We start from the raw sequence: 24,346 nt of genomic DNA, 5'->3' as shown, positions 1-24,346 counted from the left end.
TCTTGCATGGAATCTGCCGAATGGAATTGCTTCGTAAAAAGCCACCATTTTTCCCAGGACTCTTTCCTGGTTTTAGGAGGTTCCTGACAGGTCGGATAACTCCTTGGCTTTTTCCTCGGGAAGAAAAACCTTTTTCTGAACCGTGTCCAGAATCATCCCTAGGAACAGCAGACGTATCGTCGGAAAACAGCTGCGATTCTTGGAATATTTAGAATCCAGTCGTGCCGTCGAAGAACTACTTTAGATAGTGCTCTTCCGACCTCCAACTGTTCTCTGGAACTTGCCCTTTTTAGGTCGTGCAAGTAAGGGATAATTTAGATGCCTTTTTTCTTTGAAGAAACATCTTTTCGGCCATTACCTTGGTAAAAAGGCCCGGGGTGCCGTGGATAATTCAAACGGCATCGTCTGAAACTGATATTGACAGTTCTGTACCACGAACCAGAGGTACCCTTGATGAGAAGGACAAAATTTGGACATGGAGGTAATCCTTGATGTCCAGGGACACCATATAGTCCCCTTTTTTCCGGTTCGCTATCACTGCTCTGAGTGACTTTATCTCGATTTGAACCTTTTATGTAAGTGTTCAAAACATTTTAGATTTAGACTATGTGTCACCAAGCCGTCTGGCTTCAGTACCACAATATAGTGTGGAAAAATAATACCCTTTTCCTTGTCGTAGGAGGGGTACTTTGATTATCACCTGCTGGATATACAGCTTGTGAATTGTTTCCAATGCTGCCTCCCTGTCGGAGGGAGCCGTTGGTAAAGCAGACTTCAGGAACCTGCGAGGAGAAGATGTCTCGACTCTCCAATCTTTACCCCTGGGATAATACTCGTACGATCTAGGGGTCAACTTGCGAGTGATCCCACTGCGCCCTGAGACTCTTGAGACTACCCCCCCACCTTGAGTCCGCTTGCACGGCCCCAGCGTCATGCTGAGGACTTGGCAGACGCGGTGGAGGGCTTCTTTTCCTGGGAAAGGGCTGCCTGCTGCAGTCTACTTCCCTTACCTCTATGTCTGGGCAGATATGACTGGCCTTTTGCCTGCATGCCCTCATGGGAAAGGAAAGATTGAGGCTGAAAAGACGGTGTCTTTTTTAGCTGAGATGTAACTTGGGGTAAAAAAGGTTGGATTTCCCAGCTGTTGCTGTGGTCCCCAGGTCCGATGGACCGACCCCCAAATAACTCCTTCCCTTTATACAGCAATACTTCCATCTGCCGTATGGGATCTGTATCACCTGACCACTGTCGTGTCCCTGACATCTTCTGGGAGATATGGACAACGCACTTATCTTGATGCCAGAGAGCAAATATCCCTCTGTGCATCTCACATACATATATATAGAATGCATCCTATTAAATGCTCTACATGAATAAAATATTTTCAGTCAGGGAATCCGACCAAGCCAACCCAGCACTGCATCTCCAGGCTGATGGCGATCGCTGGTCGCAGTATAACCACCGTATGTGTGTATATACTTTTTAGGATATTTTTCCAGCTTCCTATCAGCTGGCTCCTTGAGGGCGGCCGTATCTGGAGACGGTAACGCCACTTGATAAGCGTGTGAGCGCCTTATCACCCTAAGGGGTGTTTCCCAACGTACCCTAATTTCTGGCGGGAAAGGGTATAACGCCAATATTTGCTATCGGGGTAACCCTACGCATCATCACACACTTCATTTTATTTTATCTGATTCAGGAAAAACTACAGGTAGTTTTTTCACTCCCACATAATACTCTTTCTTGTGGTACTTGTAGTATCAGAAACACGTAACACCTCCTTCATTGCCCTTAACGTGTGGCCCTAATGAGAAATACGTTTGTTTATTCACCGTCGACACTGTATTCAGTGTCCGTGTCTGTGTCTGTGTCGACCGACTGAGGTAAATGGGCGTTTTTAAAACCCCTGACGGTGTTTCTGAGACGCCTGGACCGGTCCTAATAGATTGTCGGCCGTCTCATGTCGTCAACCGACCTTGCAGCGTGTTGACATTCTCACGTAATTCTCTAAATAAGCCATCCATTCCGGTGTCGACTCCCTAGAGAGTGACATCACCATTACAGGCAATTTCTCCGCCTCCTCACCAACATCGTCCTCATACATGTCGACACACACGTACCGACACACAGCACACACACCGGGAATGCTCTGACAGAGGACAGGACCCACTAGCCCTTTGGGGAGACAGAGGGAGAGTCTGCCAGCACACACCAAAAACGCTATAATTATATAGGGACAACCTTATATAAGTGTTTCTCCCTTATAGCATCTTTTATATATATACAATATCGCCAAAATCAGTGCCCCCCCTCTCTGTTTTAACCCTGTTTCTGTAGTGCAGTGCAGGGGAGAGCCTGGGAGCCTTCTCTCCAGCTTTTCTGTGAGAGAAAATGGCGCTGTGTGCTGAGGAGATAGGCCCCGCCCCTTTTTCGGCGGGCTCGTCTCCCGCTATTTTTGAAGTTAGGCAGGGGTTAAATATCTCCATATAGCCTCTGTGGGCTATATGTGAGGTATTTTTTGCCTCTAATAAGGTTTTTATTTGCCTCTCAGAGCGCCCCCCCCAGCGCTCTGCACCCTCAGTGACTGTTGTGTGAAGTGTGCTGAGAGGAAAATGGCGCACAGCTGCAGTGCTGTGCGCTACCTTTATGAAGACTCAGGAGTCTTCAGCCGCCGATTTTGGACCTCTTCTCTCTTCAGCGTCTGCAAGGGGGCCGGCGGCGCGGCTCCGGTGACCATCCAGGCTGTACCTGTGATCGTCCCTCTGGAGCTAGTGTCCAGTAGCCAAGCAGCAAATCCACTCTGCACGCAGGTGAGTTCACTACTTCTCCCCTAAGTCCCTCGTTGCAGTGATCCTGTTGCCAGCAGGACTCACTGTAAAGTAAAAAACCTAAGCTAAACTTTCTCTAAGCAGCTCTTTAGGAGAGCCACCTAGATTGCACCCTTCTCGTTCGGGCACAAAATCTAACTGGAGTCTGGAGGAGGGTCATAGGGGGAGGAGCCAGTGCACACCACCTGATCTGGTAAAAGCTTTACTTTTTTGTGCCCTGTCTCCTGCGGAGCCGCTATTCCCCATGGTCCTTTCAGGAACCCCAGCATCCACTTAGGACGATAGAGAAATGACGTTTCCATGCTTGACCACAAGCCCTGGAAATTTTTTCCCCGTGTGACTGCTCCCCAGCCTCTCAGGCTGGCATCCGTGGTCACCAGGACCCAGTCCTGAATGCCGAATCTGCGGCCCTCTAGAAGATGAGCACTCTGCAACCACCACAGGAGAGACACCCTTGTCCTTGGAGACAGGGTTATCCGCTGATGCATCTGAAGATGCGATCCGGACCATTTGTCCAGCAGATCCCACTGAAAAGTTCTTGCGTGGAATCTGCCGAATGGAATCGCTTCGTAAGAAGCCACCATTTTTCCCAGGACCCTTGTGCATTGATGCACTGACACTTGGCCTGGTTTTAGGAGGTTCCTGACTAGCTCGGATAACTCCCTGGCTTTCTCCTCCGGGAGAAACACCTTTTTCTGGACTGTGTCCAGAATCATCCCTAGGAACAGCAGACGTGTCGTCGGAATCAGCTGCGATTTTGGAATATTTAGAATCCACCCGTGCTGTCGTAGTACTACTTGAGATAGTGCTACTCCGACCTCTAACTGTTCCCTGGACCTTGCCCTTATCAGGAGATCGTCCAAGTAAGGGATAATTAAGACGCCTTTTCTTCGAAGAAGAATCATCATTTCGGCCATTACCTTGGTAAAGACCCGGGGTGCCGTGGACAATCCAAACGGCAGCGTCTGAAACTGATAGTGACAGTTCTGTACCACAAACCTGAGGTACCCTTGGTGAGAAGGGCAAATTGGGACATGGAGGTAAGCATCCTTGATGTCCAGAGACACCATATAGTCCCCTTCTTCCAGGTTCGCTATCACTGCTCTGAGTGACTCCATCTTGAATTTGAACCTTTGTATGTAAGTGTTCAATGATTTCAGATTTAAAATAGGTCTCACCGAGCCGTCCGGCTTCGGTACCACAAACAGCGTGGAATAATACCCCTTTCCCTGTTGTAGGAGGGGTACCTTGATTATCACCTGCTGGGAATACAGCTTGTGAATGGCTTCCAATACCGCCTCCCTGTCGGAGGGAGACGTTGGTAAAGCAGACTTCAGGAACCGGCGAGGGGGAGACGTCTCGAATTCCAATTTGTACCCCTGAGATACTACCTGCAGGATCCAGGGGTCCACTTGCGAGTGAGCCCACTGCGCGCTGAAATTCTTGAGACGACCCCCCACCATACCTGAGTCCGCTTGTAAGGCCCCAGCGTCATGCTGAGGACTTGGCAGAAGCGGGGGAGGGCTTCTGTTCCTGGGAAGAGGCTGCCTGCTGCAGTCTTTTTCCCCTTTCTCTGCCCCGGGGCAGATATGAGTGGCCTTTTGCCCGCTTGCCCTTATGGGGACGAAAGGACTGAGCCTGAAAAGACGGTGTCTTTTTCTGCTGAGAGGTGACCTGGGGTAAAAAGGTGGATTTCCCAGCCGTTGCCGTGGCCACCAGGTCCGATAGACCGACCCCAAATAACTCCTCCCCTTTATACGGCAATACTTCCATATGCCGTTTGGAATCCGCATCACCTGACCACTGTCGCGTCCATAACCCTCTTCTGGCAGAAATGGACAGCGCACTTACTCTTGATGTCAGAGTGCAAATATCCCTCTGTGCATCTCGCATATATAGAAATGCATCCTTTAAATGCTCTATAGTCAATAATATACTGTCCCTGTCCAGGGTATCAATATTTTCAGTCAGGGAATCCGACCAAGCCACCCCAGCACTGCACATCCAGGCTGAGGCGATTCCTGGTCTCAGTATAACACCAGTATGTGTGTATATACTTTTTAGGATATTTTCCAGCTTCCTATCAGCTGGCTCCTTGAGGGCGGCCGTATCCGGAGACGGTAACGCCACTTGTTTTGATAAGCGTGTGAGCGCCTTATCTACCCTAGGGGGTGTTTCCCAACGCGCCCTAACCTCTGGCGGGAAAGGGTATAATGTCAATAATTTTTTAGAAATTAGCAGTTTTTTATCGGGGGAAACCCACGCTTCATCACACACCTCATTTAATTCATCTGATTCAGGAAAAACTACGGGTAGTTTTTTCACACCCCACATAATACCCTTTTTTGTGGTACTTGTAGTATCAGAAATGTTCAAAACCTCCTTCATTGCCGTGATCATGTAACGTGTGGCCCTACTGGAAAACACGGTTGTTTCCTCACCGTCGACACTGGAGTCAGTGTCCGTGTCTGGGTCTGTGTCGACCATCTGAGGTAACGGGCGCTTTAGAGCCCCTGACGGTGTTTGAGACGCCTGGACAGGTATTAACTGTTTTTCCGGCTGTCTCATGTCGTCAACAGTCTTTTGTAAAGTGCTGACGCTATCACGTAATTCCTTCCATAAGACCATCCAGTCAGGTGTCGACTCCCTAGGGGGTGACATCACTATTACAGGCAATTGCTCCGCCTCCATACCATTTTCCTCCTCATACATGTCGACACAACGTACCGACACACAGCACACACACAGGGAATGCTCTGATAGAGGACAGGACCCCACTAGCCCTTTGGGGAGACAGAGGGAGAGTTTGCCAGCACACACCAGAGCGCTATATATATACAGGGATAACCTTATATAAGTGTTTTTCCCTTATATAGCTGCTGTATTTATTAATCTGCCAAATTAGTGCCCCCCCTCTCTTGTTACCCTGTTTCTGTAGTGCAGGACTGCAGGGGAGAGTCAGGGAGACGTCCTTCCAGCGGAGCTGTGAGGGAAAATGGCGCTTGTGTGCTGAGGAGATAGGCTCCGCCCCCTTCTCGGTGGCCTTTCTCCCGCTTTTTTAAGGAAAAACTGGCAGGGGTTAAATGCATCCATATAGCCCAGGAGCTATATGTGATGTATTTTTAGCCATCTAAGGTGTTTTTATTGCGTCTCAGGGCGCCCCCCCCCCAGCGCCCTGCACCCTCAGTGACCGGAGTGTGAAGTGTGCTGAGAGCAATGGCGCACAGCTGCGGTGCTGTGCGCTACCTTATTGAAGACAGGACGTCTTCTGCCGCCGATTTCCCGGACCTCTTCTGTCTTCTGGCTCTGTAAGGGGGCCGGCGGCGCGGCTCTGGGACCCATCCATGGCTGGGCCTGTGATCGTCCTTCTGGAGCTAATGTCCAGTAGCCTAAGAAGCCCAATCCACTCTGCACGCAGGTGAGTTCGCTTCTTCTCCCCTTAGTCCCTCGGTGCAGTGAGCCTGTTGCCAGCAGGACTCACTGAAAATAAAAAACCTAATTTAAACTTTTACTCTAAGCAGCTCAGGAGAGCCACCTAGTATGCACCCTTCTCGTTCGGGCACAAAAATCTAACTGAGGCTTGGAGGAGGGTCATAGGGGGAGGAGCCAGTGCACACCAGGTAGTCCTAAAGCTTTTACTTTTGTGCCCAGTCTCCTGCGGAGCCGCTATCCCCCATGGTCCTTACGGAGTTCCCAGCATCCACTAGGACGTCAGAGAAACAAAGAGTCTGTTTTCCTGACTCTAGCCGTTCTGGCTACATAAACCTTCAAAGCCCTGACCACATCAAGCAACTCGGAATCCTCCAAGTCAGTAGTAGCCACAGGCACCACAATAGGTTGGTTTATATGAAAAGATGAAACCACTTTTGGCAGGAATTGTGGACGGGTCCGCAACTCTGCTCTATCCGCATGGAAAACCAGATAGGGGCTTTTATGTGACAAAGCCGCTAATTCTGACACACGCCTAGCCGAAGCCAATGCTAGTAGCATGACCACCTTCCACGTGAGATTCCACCGTTTTGAGTGGTTCAAACCAGTGTGATTTCAGGAAACTCAACACCACGTTAAGATCCCAAGGTGCCACCGGGGGCACAAAAGGGGGCTGAATATGCAGCACTCCCTTCACAAACGTCTGAACTTCAGGTAGAGAAGCCAGCTCTTTTTGAAAGAAAATGGATAGGGCCGAAATCTGGACCTTAATGGAACCCAATTTTAGGCCCAAAGTCACTCCTGACTGTAGGAAGTGAAGGAAACGGCCCAGCTGGAATTCCTCCGTAGGGGCATTCCTGGCCTCACACCAAGCAACATATTTGCGCCATATACGGTGATAATGTTGAGCTGTCACGTCCTTCCTAGCCTTTATCAGCGTAGGAATGACCTCATCCGGAATGCCTTTTTCCGCTAGGAAACGGCGTTCAACCGCCATGCCGTCAAACGCAGCCGCGGTAAGTCTTGGAATAGACAGGGCCCTTGTTGCAACAAGTCCTGTCTTAGAGGAAGAGGCCACGGGTCCTCTGTGAGCATTTCTTGCAGATCTGGATACCAAGTCCTTCTTGGACAATCCGGAACAATGAGTATTGTTCTCACTCCTCTTTTTATTATGATTCTCAACACCTTGGGTATGAGAGGAAGAGGAGGAAATACATAGACCGATTGGAACACCCACGGTGTCACCAGGGCGTCTACAGCTATCGCCTGAGGGTCTCTTGACCTGGCGCAATACCTCTGTAGTTTCTTGTTGAGGCGGGATGACATCATGTCCACCTGTGGCAGTTCCCACCGACTTGCAACCTGTGCGAAGACTTCTTGATGAAGTCCCCACTCCCCCGGGTGGAGGTCGTGCCTGCTGAGGAAGTCTGCTTCCCAGTTGTCTACCCCCGGGATGAACACTGCTGACAGTGCGCTTACGTGATTCTCCGCAAAGCGAAGAATTCTGGTGGCTTCCGCCATCGCCACTCTGCTCCTTGTGCCGCCTTGTCGGTTTACATGAGCAACAGCGGTGATGTTGTCTGACTGAATCAGAACTGGTTGACCGCAAAGCAGGGTCTCTGCTTGACGTAGGGCGTTGTAAATGGCCCTTAGTTCCAGGATGTTGATGTGAAGGCAAGTCTCCTGACTTGACCACAGACCTTGGAAATTTCTTCCCTGTGTGACTGCTCCCCACCCTCGGAGGCTTGCATCCGTGGTCAGCAGGACCCAGTCCTGAATGCCGAATCTGCGGCCCTCGAGAAGGTGAGCACCCTGCAGCCACCACAGGAGAGACACCCTGGCCCTGGGGGATAGGGTGATTAACCGATGCATCTGAAGATGTGATCCGGACCATTTGTCCAGTAAGTCCCATTGAAAGGTCCTCGCATGGAACCTGCCGAAAGGAATGGCCTCGTATGATGCCACCATCTTTCCCAGGACTCGAGTGCAGTGATGCACTGACACCTGTTTTGGTTTTAATAGGTCCCTGACCAGTGTCATGAGTTCCTGAACCTTCTCTATCGGGAGATAAACCCTTTTCTGGTCTTCTCGGAGCCGTGGAGAGACCAAACGGCAACGTCTGAAATTGGTAATGACAATCCTGTACCACAAATCTGAGGTACGCCTGATGAGGTGGATAAATGGGGACATGAAGGTATGCATCCTTTATGTCCAGAGACACCATAAAATCCCCCCCCCCTTCCAGGCTTGCAATGACCGCTCTCAGCGATTCCATCTTGAACCGGAACCTTTTTAGGTATATGTTCAGGGATTTTAAATTCAATATGGGTCTGACCGAACCGTCCGGTTTCGGTACCACAAACATGGTCGAATAATAACCCTTTCCTTGTTGAAGGAGAAGAACCTTGACCACCACCTGTTGAAGATACAATTTGTGAATTGCAGTTAACACTATTTCCCTCTCGAAGGGGGAAGCTGGCAGGGCCGATTTGAGGTATCAGTGAGGGGGCATCTCTTCGAATTCCAGCTTGTATCCCTGAGACACAATATCTATTGCCCAGGGATCCAACTAGGAGTGAACCCACTTGTGGCTGAAATTTCGGAGACGCGCCCCCACCGGGCCTAAATCCGCCTGTGGAGCCCCAGCGTCATGCGGTGGATTTAGTGGAAGCCGTGGAGGACTTCTGTTCCTGGGAACTAGCTGTGTTGTTTAGCTTCTTTCCTCTGCCCCTGCCCCTGGCAAGAAAGGACGCACCTCAGACTTTCTTGTTTTTCTGTGATCGAAAGGACTGCATTTGGTAATACGGTGCTTTCTTAGGCTGTGAGGAAACATATGGTAAAAAATTTGACTTTCCAGCCGTAGCTGTGGAGACCAGGTCCGAGAGACCCTCCCCAAACAATGCCTTAGCCACGTAAGGTAAAACCTCCATGTGCCTTTTTGAGTCGGCATCACCTGTCCATTGCCGAGTCCACAGGACCCTTCTGGCAGAAATCGACATAGCATTTATTCTAGAACCTAGTAGGTTAATGTCTCTCTGAGCATCTCATATATAAAGGACAGCGTCTTTAATATGCCCCAGGGTCATTAATATAGTATCCTTGTCTAAGGTATCAAGTTCCTCAGATAAGGTATCCGTCCATGTTGCTACAGCACTACACACCCAAGCCGACGCGATTGCCGGCCTCAGTAAGGTACCTGAATGTGTATAAATGGACTTCAGGGTACCCTCCTGTTTTCTATCCGCAGCATCTTTGAGGGTAGCCGTATCCTGTGATGGCAGGGCTACCTTCTTGGATAAGGTGTCAAAGCTTTGTCCACCCTAGGGGAGGATTCCCAGCGCAACCTTTCCGTTGGCGGGAAAGGATACGCCATAAGAATCCTTTTGGAAATCTGCAGTTTTTTATCTGGAGATTCCCAAGCCTTTTCACATAACCCATTGAGCTCGTGTGAGGGGGGAAACGTTACCTGCGGCTTCTTTTCCCCATACATATGAACCCTCCTGTCAGGGACTGGGGTTTCCTCTGTGATGTGCAACACATCCTTAATAGCTATAATCATATAACGGATGGATTTAGCCAACTTTGGCTGTAACTTTGCATCATCGTAATCGACACTGGAGTCAGAATCCATGTCGGTATCCGTGTCAATAATTTGGGATAGTGGGCGCTTCTGAGACCCTGTCGGCCTCTGCGACATAGGATCAGACATGGGTTGGGACCCTGACTGTCCTGAGGCTTCAGCTTTTTCCAACCTTTTATGTAAGGTATTAACATTCTCATTTAAAACCTTTCACATATCCATCCAATCAGGTGTCGGTGCCGTCGGCAGAGACACCACATTCATTTGCTCCCGCTCTGCTTCCACATAGCCTTCCTCATCAGACATGTCGACACAAGCGTACCGACACACCACACACCCAGGGAATGCCCTTTTTGAAGACAGTTCCACCACAAGGCCCTTTGGTGAGACAGAGAGAGAGTATGCCAGCACACACCCCAGCGCTATATAACCCAGGAATAACACAGTAACTTAATGTTAACCCAGTAGCTGCTGTATATTGTGTTTTTAGCGCCTAATTATGTGCCCCCCCCCCCCTCTCCTTTTACCCTTTTCTACTGTGATCTGCAAGGGAGAGCCTGGGGAGCTTCTTCTCAGCGGAGCTGTGGAGACAAAATGGCGCTGGTGAGTGCTGAGGGAGAAGCCCCGTCCCCTCGTCGACGGGCTTCTGTCCCGCTAAAATACATATCTTTTTGGCGGGGGCTCATACATATATACAGTGCCCAACTGTATATATGAGTACTTTTGCCAACAGAGGTCCATATGCTACCCAGGGCGCCCCCCCCCCTGCGCCCTTACAGTGACCGGAGTATGTGAGGTGTGTTTGGAGCAATGGCGCACAGCTGCAGTGCTGTGCGTTACCTCATGTGAAGAACGGAGTCTTCTGCCGCCGATTTCGAAGTCTTCTTGCTTCTCATACTCACCCGGCTTCTGTCTTCCGGCTCTGCGAGGGGGACGGCGGCGAGGCTCTGAGATCGGACGACGAGGGTGAGATCCTGTGTACGATCCCTCTGGAGCTAATGGTGTCCAGTAGCCTAAGAAGCAGGACCTAGCTTCTGAGAGTAGGGCTGCTTCTCTCCCCTCTGTCCCACGATGCAGGGAGTCTGTTGCCAGCAGAGCTCCCTGAAAATAAAAAACCTAACAAAATACTTTCTTACAGAAAGCTCAGGAGAGCTCACTGAACAGCACCCAGCTCGTCCGGGCACAGATTCAAACTGAAGTCTGGAGGAGGGACATAGAGGGAGGAGCCAGAGCACACCAGACCCTAACTTCTTTCTTAAAGTGCCCATGTCTCCTGTGGAGCCCGTCTATTCCCCATGGTCCTTACGGAGTCCCCAGCATCCACTAGGACGTTAGAGAAATTACCCGTTTGGGTGCCTAAATGGCACTTTTCGTGATAGCACCCAGCACGTTGGTTGATTTTAGCTGCTTTATGCTAAACCCTACACTAATAAGTGCGATGGGTGTCACTTTAGAGATCGGGCGCGCAAAATAATTGAATTCCGCCCCCACTGAATGAGTATTGTATGCAATATGTAACATTATACACTAGTAAAACATAGTTTTATTACCTGTCATAACAATTTATATCATCGAGCCAACAGCCTTGCTTAAGAATTTCTACAGATCCAGAGATGTTTTTCCATGTGGCAAAGCAATGTCTCCTCTTGTCGTTGTCTCCCTGGCAGTGCTCAATGCCACTACGATTTGTTTTGTCCTTCTCCCAGCTGGCATTATAGTAGATACATTCCTGGGTCTCCGACCTCCCCAGTATGGCTCCTGTAAGCAACAGGCCACAAACTTATATTAACACTTTAAAGGAAACAAATATATACACATAAACAAAATTGCCTGTACAGTCTGATTATATCTCACTAGGGGGGAATTGAATTTTCCCTGTGGTTTGCACTAGATGGTGCCTGTCAAAGCAATTAGATTGTTACTGTGGGGGGTGGCCAGCTAAAATGTGTGATAAGTTGGCACTCAGGAGCTTGAGCGTTTAAAGTCAGTACTTTACACGGTTTTAGCACGAGTTAAACCTAGTACTAATGGGTGCACAAGTGCGGCTCTCGCATTAGACGGAGAGGAAGAGTGTTTTACACAACTGAACTGCTCCGAAGGGCGACCGCAAAACAATTGAATTCAGAGTCTGCAGGGGACACTAAACATCAGATACACAACGCTAATTTTTAGACAGACAATCAGGTAGCAGCAATTCAATGCATGGTGTCATATAGGATATGGTCAACAGGATCAGTCATTTCTCAGACCAGAGTAGGAAACGCAAGCTAAACGACTCTGAATACTGAAAGATTATTGGTGCAAGATGGCATTTGAGTATCTCAGAAACTGCTGATCTATTGGAATGTCACACATCTCTCTTTAGGGGTGGTATTCAGCATTCCGGCTGTTGGGATCCGGGCACTCAGAATATCGGCGCCGGAATTCCGACACCCGGGTTACAGACAACTATTCTCCTTCTTGAGGATCCACGACCCCCCTGAAGGAAGAATAAATAGCGGACCCACAGCGTGGCTAGCACAGCGAGTCCGCAAGGGCCTCATTTGCGCTCGTCCTGCTGCCGGCAGTTGGGATCCTGACGCCGGTATGCTAGCCGCCGGGTCCCGGTATGCTAGCCGCCGGGACCCTGGCCGCCGGCATAACTTACTACACCCCTCTTTAGAGCTTATAGAGATATGTTTACAAAACAAATATCCAGTCATACCCATTTCAGACATCAGACCCGGGAAATTGCTGGGTCCGAGTTCCATGACCCTGATCCTGCAGACCAGACGATATATCGTTCACATCGTCCAGTGTGTATACACTACATCGTTAACAATGCGCACTCCCCCGGCTCGTTAACGATGTAAATATCTTTAGTTCTCACCTTGAAATGTACAATATCTTTACAAGACTGCATCCTTCTGGATGTGGCCTGTTGACGTCACTGACGATATAGTAAATTATATTGTTCAAAGTGTATGAACAATATTGCATCAGCAAGTGTGTACCCAGCCTTAGTCCCGGGTCATTTCCTGTAAGACATACCAAAATCCTGGGATGATGCGCGTTCACGTGCATATCCCCGGGATTTTGATGCAAGCCTGAAAGGGGTATAAGTGGCAGTACTGTGGGCGAAATGTCATTAATGAGAGATCAAAAGAGAATGGGCAGACTTGATAAAGCTGACAATAGAAAACAGTAACTCAGTCATTCACTGTAACAGTAGCAAATGCAGCACAGCACACTGAACCTGAAGCACTATAGCAGGAGACCCCCGGCGGTTTCTGCTCCCATCAGCTAAGGACAGGAAACAGAGGCTACAGTGGACACAGTATCACCAAGGATGGGCAGAACTTTGTAAAACCATTGCCTGGTGGATCTTGATCTCTGCTGTGAAATGCAGATGGGAGAGTGAGAACATGATGTATACATTAATGTATGAATTTATCCTGCCTTATGTTAAGAGTTCAGCAGCTGGAGGGGGTGAATGAATAATAGTGTGAACAATGATCTCTTGGCACTCACTAATACCAACTGAGCATCATTTAAATGCAGCGGAGCAATATTTTAAATACCACAACTTATGTGAGTACTGTTGCTGACTTTGAGCGCCCATTTTAATAGCATGCTCTACCCATCTTCAACTGGCTGCTTAAAAAAAATGCACTATGGCACAAAGCACATAGCTGGTTCCATGAACGTAACAATGAAGGGAATTATATTCTAAGCGATGTGTCAGGGATACAGCGACATCACGGCGATACCCTTTAAGCACATATCTGCTATTTATTTTTCTCAAGGTTTCCTCACACAACTTCAGGTGTGATTGTAAACTAGCTATGGTGGCAGATGGCACAACAGCGGTGATTCAAATGTTTTGCCGGCAGTGCTAATTAATGGGCGCTAGTCATTCAATTGTTGCTTCGTTCGGGTGCGAGTGCCACCGGCACCGACAATTCTACTCACAGCCTCTGAGGTGAAGAGCAGAAATGTGCGCAAGTCCCATATGAGCGCCCAAACGGTACATTAGTCAGGTTTAGCCGCTTTACGTAGCTAAACCTGGTCTATTTGGAACAAATAAATCGCTCCGTCAGCATCCATTAATTATCAAGTATATGTAAACAATTGAACTGCGACAATCAGGGTATTCTGATTTATATCAAATTGATTTAGAACAATTTTTTTTTTTAAACACAGGATTTAAAAAACAATTAGCCACCAATGTGCGCTGTTAATAACATACAGAGAAGCTGGAAATCAACTCAATGATGTTCATCAAACACCAGAAATACAATTTGGACAAGAAGTGAGTGATTTGATCTGCGCTTATCTGTTAAAACACGTGTACATGTTCCACCTCAGTGAAAAAATAAAATATTCCACACACATAAAAACAAAATAAATACTGAGCTTTTTTGTGAAGGCAATACGGATTCCTATTGCAGCTCTTCCTCAATGTTGTAGGCTCACTCTTTTTTGCGATTAAACCTAAAACAACATAAATGCTCCTCCCCACAATTGCTCAAATGGCATAGGAGGAATGAGCATAAAAGATACAATAATAGTGCAGCGTTCTTTAAACCAGGGACACCAGCTTTAATAAAATGCACTTACAGCATATACATTTTGTAACGGCATATAGAAACCCTTTCAGGGTAGGCACAGTTGTGTAAAGGACATCAGATGAACCAAACGATTCTTCTTAATAATGATGCATTCTTCTTTTCTATGCAGCAATAACAAATAGATTAAAAGATGGCATATAAACATCCTTTTAAGGACAACCACGGCTACACAAAGGACATCTCACGGAGCTGTACTGTTGTTCCCAGTGTGAGCAGTGGCATTACCTGTGGGGACATTCCTTGGCGCTGGACATTTACTCGGAGGGTGAACGCAGTATCCGGACCTGCTGACCATCCTTATACCTGTTCTGGGAACAACAGTACAGCTCCGTGAGATGTCCTTTGTGTAGCCGTGGTTGTCCTTAAAAGGATGTTTATATGCCATCTTTTAATCTATTTGTTATTGCTGCATAGAAAAGAAGAATGCATCATTATTAAGAAGAATCGTTTGGTTCATCTGATGTCCTTTACACAACTGTGGCTACCCTGAAAGGGTTTCTATATGCCGTTACAAAACTTATATGCTGTAAGTGCATTTTATTAAAGCTGGTGTCCCTGGTTTAAAGAACGCTGCACTATTATTGTATCTTTTATGCTCATTCCTCCTATGCCATTTGAGCAATTGTGGGGAGGAGCATTTATGTTGTTTTAGGTTTAATCGCAAAAAAGAGTGAACCTACAACATTGAGGAAGAGCTGCAATAGGAATCTGTATTGCCTCACAAAAAAGCTCAGTATTTATTTTGTTTTTTGTGTGTGTGGAATATTTTATTTTTTCACTGAGGTGGAACATGTACACGTGTTTTAACAGATAAGCGCAGGTCAAATCACTCACTTCTTGTCCAAACACAGGATTTAAAAAAATAAATAAATAAGGTGTTTAATGTATTGTTAAAATGAACTTTGAAAATTTTCATTTTTGACAGTTGTGTTTCATGAATTCAATATATATTACCATGGATGTAGAGTGTGGGGCCGATTCAATTGTTTTGGGCGTCTAAAAATCCCATCTAAACTGGACTTTTTAGACGCCCAAACAATTGTCACTATTCAATTATGTGCGGGCTCCCATGCACATTTAGCCAGCTAAACCCGTCAAAACTCTCTGCTTTGGGTGTGTAGAGTTTCAACACATTTTATCTCGTACCTCAGCTTGAAAAAAGGGTGTCCTCCGTGGCCGCCCTAACAGCAGAACAACTGAATTGCTGCCGTTGGGCACCCTCCAGTAGCAGCAGAGATAATGACAATTCAATTGGCCCCTTAGAGTAGTCTACATCCATGTTTTTACTGGTAATTGGCACACTGTGCAATATGCACCACTATTCAAGTTCCAAGCAAAGCAACCCTGTTTATTGACCTCTTGTTTGACCACAATAGATTGGTAAAAAATGCACAATGGGGTCGATTCAATACAGCAATTTATGAATAGCGCCGGGAATTAGCTCCCGCCGCTATTCAATTCAGCTCCAGTTAAGTCGGCGATGGCCCGTTCTCGCCGACTAAACAGGTTGAATTGTCGGGAGAACGGGCATCCTCAGACTTAAGTCCCCAGCGCGAGGCTGATTCCCGACAGAATCAGCCTCGCGCCGGCCGCGAGGCAGCACTTTTGTCGGGTTTCTTCTCTCATCCCCCGGGGATGAGAGAAGAATTCCCGACAATTGCGGGTAACTAGCAGCTGAATTGAATAGCGTCGGGAGCTAATTCCCGGCGCTATTCATAAGTTGCCGAATTGAATCGACCCCAATGTTTCAGAAACTGTAGCTGGTAATGAAAATATCATGGTAGAAGAAGAGCAATTGCTAACAGCTGCAGTGTCATCAGCATCAGAAGAAATATTCTCCACATTTGGTGCAGTCAAAACTGAGAAATCGCTTGGGTACTGACAAAGTTGCAAAACGTGTGTTTCTTTTTAAAGACTTCAGTAAACCTGTGTAGGCTTATTCAGATTTACAAATCAAGCAAGGCAATTGCCAACTATTGTAACTTTTAACATCATTACGGTTTCTGTTTTGCAGTCTGTGATGTGTTTAGTTTGCTGTACCATGCCAGCATTTATTGTGACACCGGGCAAGTCATTTAAATCAAATGTATTTAAAGTCACAGTATTTTAAAAGAACTTTGTATTACTGTTTTTACTTGGTTTATTTGTTTACATTATCATTTTTATAAAAATCCAATTTAAATAAAAAAAAAAAAAATCAGATTTTTTTTAAATCATGATTCTTCACACCCTGGCCCAAATAGTGTCACAAAACTGATTTCCTCCCAATGGGTTCAGTGTAAACCAAAGGCCTCTGCAGCCAACAGATCGCAATTCAATAAGGCATCACTGGTACGTGGTAGAAAAGGATAAAACTGTCCTTCAAAAGTGAGTAACTTCTTGTTAATGGAATATAATGTCTGATGGGAAATGGCTAGCTTTGGAAACCAAAAAGCCCAGTATTACACAAAAAAACAAGAGTAACTAAATATGAAAGAGCAGAAAGACAGCAATACCCGATACGGTTTCATGAGTCACAAATGACTCACAATTTTATCTTATCTAATTATTATTAAAAAAATATTGCAAAGCGCATCAATATATTATTATCTCCTAAATTGCACATTTTAGTACAGACCTCTATGGGACTGCAAACCAAAACGTGTGATTCATAGACTATGAAAGATGCTGTCACAGGCAGACCAATGGCATATTACAGCCACTTCCCCTCATTTATACTCTGGTACTGTGTAATTACTGAAAATGATTGGAGAAAGTGGAAATATTTTTACAACATTTGACCAGTAGTTACCTCCTACTTAAGGGATTCATTTGTTGCAGGTTGAAACCCTAATTGTATATCAGTAACTAGATGTGGCCGCATCATAATCCCTCTACTGAACACACAGGGGTGATTCTACTGAGGATGTAGATACAATACAACACTTTCTGGTAAATTCTCACAACAGACTCACAATCCAAACAGACAAATGTGATTTCTCTTTTTTATTTGCACTGGGGCACACTCAATTGGCCCACGGGACTAACCACTATGGAGCTATTCAGTTACCGCAGGCGGTAAGTCCTAAGTGTGCACTTAACTTGGATTTCTGCTCGCACATCAGGTTGTGGAAAAATACATTTGCGTCAAGTTTACCATCCGTGCACTTAACCTGGGAGCTAAGAGCCACAATAATAGGCCCTACACACTGGCCGATCCGCCGCCGAGCTGCCCTTACTTTGTTACCACAGACACCTTGGGCAATTATGATATTTGTTGTTTTATATCAATACATTATTCTCACATGAAACTTTGCAAGACCTTACTAGAAAAATGCAGATTCGAGGCATTAATGAGCACCAGTTCTGAAATATCTTAACACTAGTACCCCTAATAAGGTAACATCTAATTGGCTGAATAACATTGAAATGCATAAATATGGTGTAAATATTATAGATTCATCACAAATATAAGCCAGTAAATCCAATAGCCCTTTCAGATTGACAATAGCCGGGTCTCACCCGGGAATGTGTACACGGGTGCTTCCCAGGTGCGACCCGGCTTGAGACCCCTTCAAACTTGCGGGCCGTCCCGCATATTGCTGGGTTGGTGAGATAACTGCTGACACTACCGGACCGCCTCTTCCTATGCAGAGAACGGGTGCCGGGTCGCCTTGACCCGGCTTACCCGTTCACACTGCACTGCATCCTGGGTCGTTTCCGGCTTCAAGCCAGGTCGAGACCTGGGATGAAATGCCGGGACGCTGGACCCGGAATACTCTCTCAGGACCCTTTCACACTGAGCAAATTCCCGAGTTGATGCGTGTTCATGTGCAATAACCCGGGCAATATTTGTCAGTGTGAAAGGGGTATTATTCATCTCTAGGCTTGCCATACTATCCCTTTAAATAAATTACACAGGTTATGTGGCAGGCTCACTTCGAGCCTGCATTTCACCTGGTGTTAATCAGCCACAGAACCTGAGTAATTCATGAATGTCTCGGTTTAAAGGGATAGTATGGTAAGTCAATTTATCTCTAAGGGGGCAATTCAATTGTTTTTTTAGGTGCCTGCCATTCGGGGTGCAATCACTGCCGAAGCAGACATTTCTGCAGCCTCCTGAGGTGGCAAGCAGAAATGTGCTAAGTGTCCTGTTTTGGTGCCTGAACTGGAGTTTTCAAGTTGTGGGAACTATGTTAACAGAGTTTAGCCGCTTTTGGACATTTAAAAAGTAATGGGTGCTCACACAGAGCAACAGTAATGGGTGCTCACACAGAGCAACAATTGAATTGTGCTGATGGGTGCCCATTGCAAACTTGAATTGCGCCATAAGTGTGCTTGCAGTACTGACTACATTCGGTGGAGACCACAAGTGGGGAAATTCAGTTGAATGCAATGTTGAATAGCACAGGGAATACAAGCTATTCAATTAGCCACGCTGTAAACCCACAACTAGGGGATTTCTGCTCACACCATCCTGAGATACAAGCAGAAATCCGACTAAACTTGATGCTAGTTGCAGGCTTACCGCGTACACCATCAGCATTGCACCTGGAACTAAAGTCAGAAAATGCTGTATATCGTGACTGAATGAATAGGATTCTTCCCCAGTGCTATTCAATATTGCATTCAATTGTATTGCCCCAATGGAAGCTGAAAGATCACATAATAAAACACATCTTTTACATCTGATCTCCAAATATTTCACAATAACCTCAATTTTTGTGGTACGGATAAGGGCAGCTTTACTTGCTTGGCACGTTAACAGAGCAATTACCCTGGACTCAATAATTAGGGATGTATATTTATGATAAAAAAAATAAAGACAAGCGGTGTGTATCATTTTCATGTCTACCATTTATATTCAGCTTCATTCTACCTTTACAAAATGCATAGACATACACTGCCACCAAATTCTGTGGCATATCTCCCCTTTCACTCCCACAAGGCTCTGCTCTCAACCCCCAGCTTTTCTAGTTGTACAGATTTGAACGAGTGTTTTCACTCAGCCCCACTTCAGCCAAACGTGCGAACAGACATGATGGGCTCCCGCAGCATTCACACTTGATTGGCATTACAACTGAATAGTGGCCATTACTTATGGGTGCCCACAAAACAACTGAATTCCCCTAAGGGGACGAAACAGAATTTCCCTTCTAAGGGGTTGTAAGTTGCCAAAATTATCAGTACCTATGTTGAGATGGTGGAGTCGTTTACATTTTTGTAAATACGATGTCATTGATCAAAAAGGCACAAGCAGCTTCTTTTACCTTGGGCGCCTAAGAGCTGCAGGGGTGAGTAAAGCTCTATTAAACTTTTATAAATGCTCAACTGAGAGTGATCTGACCTTCTGCATCATTGGGGTCGATTCTATTCGGCAACTTAAGAATAGCGCCGGGAATTAGCTCCCGACGCTATTCAATTCAGCTCTAGTGACCCGCAATTGTCGGGAATTCTACTCTCATCCCCGGGGGATGAGAGAAGAAACCCGACAAAAGTGCTGCCTCGCGGCCGGCGCGAGGCTGATTCTGTCGGGAATCAGCCTCGCGCCGGGGAGTTAAGTCGGAGATTGCCCGTTCTCCCGACAATTCAACCTGTTTAGTCGGCGAGAACGGGACATCGCCGACTTAACTGGAGCTGAATTGAATAGCGTCGGGAGCTAATTCCCGGCGCTATTCTTAAGTTGCCGAATAGAATCGACCCCAATGTCTTTTATAACTGCACTGCAATTGAGCGAGATGTGTTACAGTGCCTAGTAACGCATCAATTCAAATGTCAGGCACCCATTAATCAGTGCTGCTATAACAATTAAACGTCCCCCATAGTGTGAAAAAAGTGTGTGGTGCTTAAAATCGAAAATTCTACTGTGTACATATTTAATTGCTCAAATTACAGTAATTGTTGCATTTTGAAACTACCAATTATTGAGCGATCATAATTTGAGATGAACTCAAATATGCATACCCTATTATTATTATCCTTTAATTATATGGCGCCACAAGGAATCCGCAGCGCTCAACCTGTGGAGCTGAAGCAATTGTTTTAGTCTGCGGCTACCACCAGGGGGGCGCAAATTGGAGCAATTCAATTGTTGCTATGTTTAGGCGCCCAGTAGTCGCTGGGATGACATCTCTTCTCACAGCTTCCTGAAATGCCAGAAAAAATGTACGCTAAATTGGCACTCTAGGCATCCAAACAAGCAGAACTTTAGATAGGTTTAGCCATTTTACGCAGCCAATTCAATTGTTTTTCCACCAGGGGGTACCAAACGGAGCAATTCAATTGTTGCTCCGACTAGGCGCCCAGTAGCCGCGGGGCTGACATTTTTTCTTGCAGCCTCCTGAGGTACGAGAAAAAAATGTGTGGAAACTCGGGAGTTTGGATGCCCAAAGCAGGGAGTTTAGACAGTTTAGCCGTTTTAGGCACAACATGCGCAATGTGCATGGGCATCCAAACGTAATTGAATTGTGACAATTGTATGGGCAATTAATTGCTGTCTTGTCAGTGTGATTTAATTACCTGGGCTCAAGCATGGATAAACGTGAAACCTAGTGGTATATTTGCTAAAGGTTGATTTTCAGCAGTTTTTACCAACAAAATTTGATCTAAACCAAAGTGTTCCATGGGCTAAAACACACATTTACTAACATTTAAAAAAATAAGAATTTACTCACCGGTAATTCTATTTCTCGTAGTCCGTAGTGGATGCTGGGGACTCCGTAAGGACCATGGGGAATAGACGGCTCCGCAGGAGACTGGGCACATCTAAAGAAAGATTTAGGACTATCTGGTGTGCACTGGCTCCTCCCCCTATGACCCCCCTCCAAGCCTCAGTTAGGAACTGTGCCCGGAAGAGCTGACACAATAAGGAAGGATTTTTGAATCCCGGGTAAGACTCATACCAGCCACACCAATCACACCATATAACACGTGATAGGAACCCCGGTTAACAGTATGATAACAAATGGAGCCTCTGAAGAGATGGCTCACAACAAAACCCGATTTTTGTAACAATAACTATGTACAGGTATTGCAGACAATCCGCACTTGGGATGGGCGCCCAGCATCCACTACGGACTACGAGAAATAGAATTACCGGTGAGTAAATTCTTATTTTCTCTGACGTCCTAGTGGATGCTGGGGGCTCCGTAAGGACCATGGGGATTATACCAAAGCTCCCAAACGGGCGGGAGAGTGCGGATGACTCTGCAGCACCGAATGAGAGAATTCCAGGTCCTCCTCAGCCAGGGTATCAAATTTGTAGAATTTTGCAAACGTGTTTGCCCCCGACCAAGTAGCTGCTCGGCAAAGTTGTAAAGCCGAGACCCCTCGGGCAGCCGCCCAAGATGAGCCCACCTTCCGTGTGGAATGGGCTTTTACAGATTTAGGCTGCGGTAAGCCTACGCAGAATGCGCCAGCTGAATAGTGCTACAAATCCAGCGCGCAATAGACTGCTTAGAAGCAGGAGCACCCAGCTTGGTGGGTGCATACAGGATAAACAGCGAGTCAGTCTTTCTGACTCCAGCCGTCCTGGAAATATAAATTTTTAGGGCCCTGACTACGTCCAGCAACTTGGAATCCTCCAAGTCTCTAGTAGCCGCAGGCACCACAATAGGTTGGTTCAAGTGAAAAGCTGAGACCACCTTTGGGAGAAACTGAGGGCGAGTCCTCAATTCTGCCCTATCCATATGGAAAATCAGATAAGGGCTTTTACAAGACAAAGCCGCCAATTCTGAAACCCGCCTGGCCGACGCCAAGGCCAACAGCATGACCACTTTCCACGTGAGATATTTTAAATCCACAGTCTTAAGTGGTTTGAACCAATGTGATTTCAGGAATGCCAAAACCACATTGAGATCCCAAGGTGCCACTGGGGGCACAAAAGGAGGCTGAATATGCAGTACTCCTTTGACAAAAGTCTGAACTTCGGGCAGTGAAGCCAGTTCTTTTAGGAAGAAAATCGACAGAGCCGAAATCTGGACCTTTATGGACCCCAATTTGAGGCCCAACGTCACCCCTGCTTGCAGGAAGTGCAGGAATCGACCCAGTTGAAATTCCTCCGTCGGGGCCTTCATGGCCTCACACCAAGCAACATATTTTCGCCAAATGCGGTGATAATGTCTTGCGGTGACATCCTTCCTGGCTTTGATCAGGGTAGGGATGACTTCCTCCGGAATACCCTTTTCCTTCAGGATCCGGTGTTCAACCGCCATGCCGTCAAACGCAGCCGCGGTAAGTCTTGGAACAGACAGGGTCCCTGCTGCAGCAGGTCTTGTCTGAGCGGCAGAGGCCAAGGGTCCTCTGTAAGCATCTCTTGAAGTTCCGGGTACCAAGCTCTTCTTGGCCAATCCGGAACCACGAGTATGGTTTTCACTCCTCGCCTTCTTATTATTCTCAGTACCTTGGGTATGAGAGGTAGAGGAGGAAACACATAAACCGACTGGTACACCCATGGTGTCACTAGAGCATCCACCGCTATCGCCTGAGGGTCTCTTGACCGGGCGCAATATCTTTTCAACTTCTTGTTGAGGCGGGACGCCATCATGTCTACCTGTGGTTTTTCCCACCGGTTGACCAGCATTTGGAAGACTTCTGGATGAAGTCCCCATTCTCCCGGGTGGAGGTCGTGCCTGCTGAGGAAGTCTGCTTCCCAGTTGTCCACTCCCGGAATGAACACTGCCGTCAGTGCTAACACATGATTCTCTGCCCATCTGAGAATCCTTGTGGCTTCTGCCATCGCCATCCTGCTTCTCGTGCCGCCCTGTCTGTTTACATGGGTGACCGCCGTGATGTTGTCTGACTGGATCAATACCGGCTGGTTTTGAAGCAGGGGTCTTGCCTGGCTTAGGGCATTGTAAATGGCCCTTAGCTCCAGGATATTTATATGAAGAGAAATCTCCTGATTTGACCACAGTCCTTGGAAATTTCTTCCCTTTGTGACTGCCCCCCAGCCCCGAAGGCTGGCATCCGTGGTCACCAGGACCCAGTCCTGTATTCCGAATCTGCGGCCCTCTAGCAGATGAGCCCTCTGCAGCCACCACAGCAGCGACACCCTGGTTCTGGCCGATAGGGTTATCCGCTGTTGCATCTGGAGATGGGACCCGGACCATTTGTCCAACAGGTCCCACTGGAACGTCCTTGCGTGGAACCTTCCGAATGGAATTGCTTCGTACGAAGCTACCATTTTTCCCAGGACTCGTGTGCATTGATGTACCGACACTTTTCCTGGTTTTAGGATGTCTCTGACCAGAGATGACAATTCCTCGGCTTTTTCCAGTGGAAGAAACACTCTTTTCTGGTCTGTGTCCAGAATCATTCCCAGGAACAGAAGACGTGTCGTCGGGACCAGCTGTGACTTTGGAATATTGAGAATCCAGCCGTGCTGTTGTAGCACTTCCTGAGAAAGTGCCACCCCCACTATCAACTGTTCTTTGGACCTCGCCTTTATCAGGAGATCGTCCAAGTACGGGATAATTAAAACTCCCTTCTTGTGAAGGAGTATCATCATTTCGGCCATTACCTTGGTAAAGACCCTCGGTGCCGTGGATAACCCGAACGGCAGCATCTGGAACTGATAGTGACGGTCCTGTACCACAAATCTGAGGTACTCCTGGTGCGGAGGGTAAATGGGGACATGCAGGTACGCATCCTTGATGTCCAGGGATACCATGCAATCCCCCTCCTCCAGGCTCGCAATAACCGCCCTGAGCGATTCCATCTTGAACTTGAACCTTTTGATATAGGTGTTCAAGGCTTTTAAATTTAAGATGGGTCTCACCGAACCGTCCGGTTTCGGTACCACAAACATTGTGGAGTAGTAACCCTTTCCTTGCTGAAGGAGGGGTACCTTGACGATCACTTTCTGTGAATACAGTTTTTGAATAGCCACCAACACTGCCTCCCTGGCAGAGGGAGTTGCC

The 24,346-nt window shown here is 47.1% G+C and overlaps 1 protein-coding gene across 2 annotated transcripts in view; it reads right to left on the bottom strand.

Moving 5' to 3' along the window:
• Nucleotides 1-24,346, bottom strand: part of ACVR2A (activin A receptor type 2A) — a 110,409-nt gene that overhangs the window by 45,644 nt on the left and 40,419 nt on the right. For both annotated transcript variants that reach the window (XM_063933746.1, XM_063933747.1), the window contains exon 2: nt 11,388-11,595. In XM_063933746.1, the coding sequence (XP_063789816.1) occupies nt 11,388-11,595 (208 nt within the window). The remainder of the gene's footprint in view (nt 1-11,387; nt 11,596-24,346) is intronic.

This window comes from Pseudophryne corroboree, chromosome 7 (genome assembly GCF_028390025.1).
Source record: "Pseudophryne corroboree isolate aPseCor3 chromosome 7, aPseCor3.hap2, whole genome shotgun sequence".
Lineage (NCBI taxonomy): Eukaryota > Metazoa > Chordata > Amphibia > Anura > Myobatrachidae > Pseudophryne > Pseudophryne corroboree.
This window is presented reverse-complemented; position numbering and strand designations above follow the sequence as displayed.